General features: G+C 32.2%; 1 protein-coding gene across 1 annotated transcript; it reads left to right on the top strand.

Moving 5' to 3' along the window:
- Positions 1-203: 203 nt before the first annotated feature.
- LOC128896599 (uncharacterized) lies at positions 204-5,382 on the top strand. Its single transcript, XM_054159966.1, has 6 exons — positions 204-285; positions 683-801; positions 1,439-1,790; positions 3,115-3,252; positions 3,331-3,511; positions 3,871-5,382. The coding sequence occupies exons 1-6, from the start codon at positions 204-206 to the stop codon at positions 4,055-4,057; spliced, it is 1,059 nt and encodes a 352-aa protein (XP_054015941.1). The 3' UTR covers positions 4,058-5,382.
- Positions 5,383-5,834: the final 452 nt, after the last annotated feature.

Here is a 5,834-nt window from a genome sequence, read left to right as displayed (position 1 = left end):
ATTTAATGAATGAACATAACGGTTACCATGAAAATTGAAATGCGAACAAGTTAACTCTTTTATTCATGGTACTCCTTGACGAATATATGCATTTCATCGATCGATTAACCCATTCACTGTTAGGCAAATTTGAAGGTTTTTGCCTTGGGCGCCAAGATTTAACACGTTGATTGCCGTGGGGGCCACCGGTGACCGGCGACAACATGGCGACAATTCATGGCGTCATGGGCAAACCACGTAAAATAGGCGCGGCAGTCAAAGTGTTAATAGAAATGTGTAATCTAGGTTATTACTAGACTGCGGATCTTTATGCAAATGTATATTTTTATAGAAAATAGATAGACGAATGGGACCTGGGCAGAAATTTATGTCATGATTGGATGATTCCAAAAATATATTTTTTATTTTGCATATTTTGCATATAGCATATGTTGCATATTGTGCATATTTTTTGCATAAATGCATATCCGAATATTTACTGGTCCGCCAGAATAAATAAGATAGATGTGCCTAAAAGATTGATCAGCTACGATCGACAACGTGTTCTAATTTCGATTTGGTAAGTACTGTATCGACATACAGTGAGAGACAAAAGAAAGTCGGTGATATGATGTGTAAACAGACGGAGTCAATCTCCATTTTCCAAGTTAATCAGTAGCTATTACGAAATTGGAAACAATAGGATTACCTCTAACAAAATCTATAGATTTGGTAACTACAGTTACAGAAAATTTAAAAATTATACCCGGTGATTATGGAGAAAAAGTTATAGATAAAATGGAATCAGTATTAAAATGGAACGTACACTTTAATATATTACTCAAAATAAGCAAGAACCACAAGTGGTTCTGGCACATCATTGAAGTAAATTTAAATATGCCCCTATAACATCATGTGGTGTGGAACGCTCTTTTTTTGGCGTATACATTAATTTTAATAGATAAGAGGTAACAATTTGCAATCGAAAATATTAAAAAAACTATTGTTGTATATTGTAATTTAAATGATAATAAATAAAACAATAAAAAATAGTTATTAAATAATTGTGTAGAAATAATAAGTAGTTGTTATATAATTATTTTATAGATCCATACATACATTCCCTATACTTATATTTAGCATATACCTGGCATACAACTTGCATATATTTTGCATATATTTTTCATATTTCGACATACATATTATAAATGCATAAAGATCCGCAGTCTAGTTATTATTTTAATAATAGACAGTGATATTGAATTTATTGTTTTAAAAAGAAAGTTTACGATCTTCTTTTTCCAATAATTCGTGCCACAAAATGATATAAACTTATCCCTCGAGCAATTGCAATCAATTTGATTTACGAGACGTCTCGTAGTTGGCAGCGAATGGGTTAAATATCTTAATAATTATTCGCAATAAATTGTTTACACTTATCTATTCGTCTATTTTGTAGTCGTACGACACCATCGATTTACTCAGCGATGATATCGAGGATGAAATCGACACCATCGACGAAATTCTAATTTCGCCCTTTGTCTATCCCTTGAAATACCAGCTCGAGTTAACGCCAATAATTAATATAAATGGTCCATCGAGGCTAAATGGTCACGTAGCTATCGAGTTTTACGTAAACGACACGACAGGTTTAACCATACTGTCTTTAAACGCGAAGAACATTACAGTGTCGAACTATAAACTGTCGTTGTTAAATCCGGAAGAGGATAAGACTCGATTACGAAGGAGACAACGAAGGAGAGCCGACGGTGAAACTAATTACCAAAGACACCACGACGATACAACGCTTGGTAATTCCTTCCATTTGAGTAGCAACACGTTTCGAAATACGAGAACGTTTCAAATATAAATGACAATCTATGAATGATACAAGTAAAATAATAATTATGACTTTTTTTTTCAACTTACATAGACTCGATTAAAATCCTAATAGATTGTTCAAATATTTTAGCACTCCGCGATGACATACTGTACCGAAATCAGAAAATATGGACAGCAAATAGTTAACACGTTGACTGCCAGACTAATAATCGTGAAAATTCTTACAAGGCTAAAATTTTGTTTCTATAGAATTAGAAATGACATAGTCTAACATTTATAGCAGTACTTATTTTTGCGAGCTCTTTAGCATTTACCAATCCTATCCAAATTAATCTTTTTCGATACCTCGCTCTCAGAATTAATTTATTTATTTCTTAATAAATGTCCTTGTCAGCTATATGTAGATGATTGCGTTAAATTGTTTACTATTTCTAAATACCAGCGTTTAAAATAACGCGTGTAAATGTAATAAGCAATTGACTTCCAAAATATGATTTATACAACATTTTATATTACATATAATTATATTACATATAATTTCCTCGTTTAAATGTAATGTAATGTCATACATTCGCAATTTCTCCGTAGAACGCGACGTTATGTATATATTTACGCTGACGGAAAATGTATAAAAATTATGTTTGTAATTTTGTGGACGTTAGTTTTCTGATCGATATTTCGCCCAGAATTCTTTATTAAGATTTGCAAAAATCATAACTTTTGATTGAGCAAACGGATTTTAATTGTCAAAACAGAAAATGTCGTGTCTTTAGGTGAAGAATTTAAAAAAAATATCTTTTAGACGGAAAATATGTACAAAAAATTGACTTATTTTCAATAATTTATAGCTTTCTTAATAATGTTAAAGGTCCCATGGAACCTTAAAAAAACATATAGACAGTATTTCTCTAAAGTGAAAAACCAATTTTTTAAAAATGAAAGAAAGACCTCTTTAAGAATTCGCTAAGGGATTGCCGTTGATTTTAGTAAAAATTATTTTTCACTTCCTCGGTCAAAATGGAGCATATTTCGTTAAATAACATATAGGAGCAACTTCTATTACTTATGAGAAAAAAGTTCCTAAGAAAAAAAAGAAAAATTGTTTGAAATGTAATACTCGAAAAAATATTCGTTTCTCGAAAAAATATATTTGGCAATAATAAAATTGAAACTTTTTTTCGTTAAAGATCTCATGGTACCTCACAAAAAACATATAGACTGTGAAAATATGATTTATACACAGTTGTTCGTTTAAGTTCAATGTAATCCCATACATTCGTAATTTCTCCGTAGAACGCGACGTTACGTTTACCCCGACGGAAAATGAGACATTTTTGTACAAACAAGATGCTGAATATCCATTGGAAAACGTATCTTTCGTTGAAGCTTCGAAAGGATCCTCTGCGAAGCATAGCTCGTTCAATAAAACTGGTAAAATATGGCATATAAGTAGTTCAAATGTTTCGCTTGTTGACAAATTTACGTTAATATCGTTTTCTGTATTTTTAGAGATTAATTTGTCGGAAATAGAGGTTACACGATACGAAACGGACGAGAATAACGAAATTCACACACTTTACCTGGGGAGTCCGATTCAGGAAGGAATTTATTCGTTGGAAATTGCTTATGAAGCGGGGATCGACGATAATGCATTTTTTGTTGCAAATTATAGCGGGTCTGGCGAAGAAAAGTAAGAACTATGTACATACTTGGGTTGTACAGGGTGTAAAAAAATTAATGGTCACCACTTTCAGGGGTTATTGTACAGGGCTTATTATTCTCCACGAGTAGATATTTTTATCTATCTACGTCGAGTAGAATTTTTTAAAATTAAAAAAAGCTGTGACCTTAAATTTCAAGGTCATAATGGATTTTGCGGACGGTTTCTTTTGCGAATGTCTACCGATCCAGATGTGTACAATAACCCCTGAAAGTGGTGACCATTAATTCTTTTACACCCTGTACATTGTACAATTTTATTTATTGTAAAAGTTATTTATTTTTATTTTCTTTTTATCTTTGACGATAGTTTTTATCTTCTTACACCAGGTGGCTGCTGGGGACGAAACTGAAACGCTCCGATGCTCGGTACCTATTCCCAGTTTTTGAAGATGCAGATTACAAGTCAGTTTTCTCCGTATCCATAGCAAGGTCTACAGAAATGAGAGCTCTCTCGAATATGCCACTTATGGTTACGAACGATACGTACGTAATTCATCTCTTGTTTTCTTCGTAAGATGTATTTTTTAATTACACCGAACGCCTCTGCAAATCAAATTGTTAAACAGTTTTCATTTTTTTCACTTGTCTTGCATAGCACGAGTTCAGTTAGAATATAACATTATATTATTCAGGACACTATAGTGGAACTGTATATTATTGAAAACTTTGAAGAATTTTGAACATTCCGAATGATGTAAATTTGAATTTAAGTTTGATGTATTCGACGAATGTCAAGACTTTTTATTGTTATTTATTGCTATATTTATTGTTATAAACTGTATTTTCATTTTTAGAGACTATTTAATCAAAATCTACTTCAATACTTAAAACTTAAATAAATAAAAATCTGTATCTATTCTGAACTTTTTTTACATTAACTTTTAATTTAACGAATGAAGTATTATTATTGGAATTTAGCGGACATTACGGTTTCCTTTCTCTTGTTCCAATACATTATTTTTTCAAATTTAGACTCTTTTATCGGTTCTCCTGTACATCGAGGTACATTTTTATTAAATAATCTCTAAATATGAAAATTCTATGGACACATGTTCAAAAACAATTATTATTCACCTTGCAATCAGACTTGAGGTGTCGAGAAACCAGTTTTTTTCCTAATTGGGAAGCCTCGGGAGTGTCACAAAAAAATACATCAAACCCGATGTCAAGCTAATTTTAAAGTGGCAAGTCGATTTTTGTTGAAAAATGTCGATTTTCAACTAAAAACGCACGCTTTTCTGCATTCCACGTCATTTTCTCCCTAAAATATCATCGTATAATTTTTGTTGACAATATTATTCTTCAAACTTCGAGGAAGTTTTTCTCGGAGAGTGCCCGCCAAACAACTATGTATTTGAAACCGAAAAACGGATAGAGAAAAGTCAAATTTTTTGAAATTGTCACAATGTAAAGTTTGACCTAAAAATCTGCATAACCAATTTTGGTTTTGCATCAGAGAGGTGGGAAATTTAACGCTTTTTCAAATGGTATACATATTTTTAAGTTTGCACTGAAATTTGGTGGAGTTATGGCCGTTTAAAAAGAGTGTCAAGTCGGAAACACAGAAAAAATATTAAAAGTGAAAATACTCGAGAATAAGGCGACACAAAGAAAGTGCCTAAGAGTAATTTTTTGTTGAAAATTGTTGTAGAATTGGCATCCTGCGTATGTCCGAACTTGTACGCAGACACCCTGTATATGTCGAAATCTAGTAACAAAACGAAAAATTGATTTGACGAATTTAAATTTGGGCGGGGCGCTTTAAACTACGAGCGAGACCCTGGCAGTAGTATACTCCGTAGGACTTCCACCAAAATCGTCCCGCGGTCAAAGGGTTAATTTTGTTTTTAGAGTGTTTATTAAAAGGGGTGAAACCACTCTAGGATTTTCAAAAAAACCGATTTTTTTTTCCTTAAACGATACTTTAGGGTCATAAAAATAATACGTCATTTGATTTATAGTGAAAAAGAAATGTTAAAAAGTTCAATTATCGATTTTGCTGCAGCGCCTCAGAGCGCGATTAAAGTGTTTATAAAACTTTAAACGCGTTTTTCTCGAAACTACATTTTTCAAACTGGGAGGACGGATTTCTCAGTGACTATTGCATGGATCGAATTGAAATTTGTACAGTAGCTTCACAACAATATTCTCTTTGGAAGTACGTAGCCGTTTTTTGATTGAATGTAAACTTTTTTTTTTATAAACATTTAATGCTCATTTTTAGGGCAAAAAGTCGATTCATTATTTAAAAAGTGCGCCACTTCCACAAAAATTGATTAAGAAGAAAAACC

Source organism: Hylaeus anthracinus, unplaced genomic scaffold, assembly GCF_026225885.1.
Source record: "Hylaeus anthracinus isolate JK02 unplaced genomic scaffold, UHH_iyHylAnth1.0_haploid 11688, whole genome shotgun sequence".
Lineage (NCBI taxonomy): Eukaryota > Metazoa > Arthropoda > Insecta > Hymenoptera > Colletidae > Hylaeus > Hylaeus anthracinus.
This window is presented reverse-complemented; position numbering and strand designations above follow the sequence as displayed.

Coding starts and splice junctions, on each gene's coding strand:
- LOC128896599 (XM_054159966.1), top strand. CDS start 204: ATGGCGACAATTCATGGCGTCATGGGCAAACCACGTAAAATAGGCGCG. Junction 286..682: donor AATAGAAATGTGTAATCTAG/GTTATTACTAGA, acceptor TGGAAACAATAG/GATTACCTCTAACAAAATCT. Junction 3,253..3,330: donor TAGCTCGTTCAATAAAACTG/GTAAAATATGGC, acceptor CTGTATTTTTAG/AGATTAATTTGTCGGAAATA.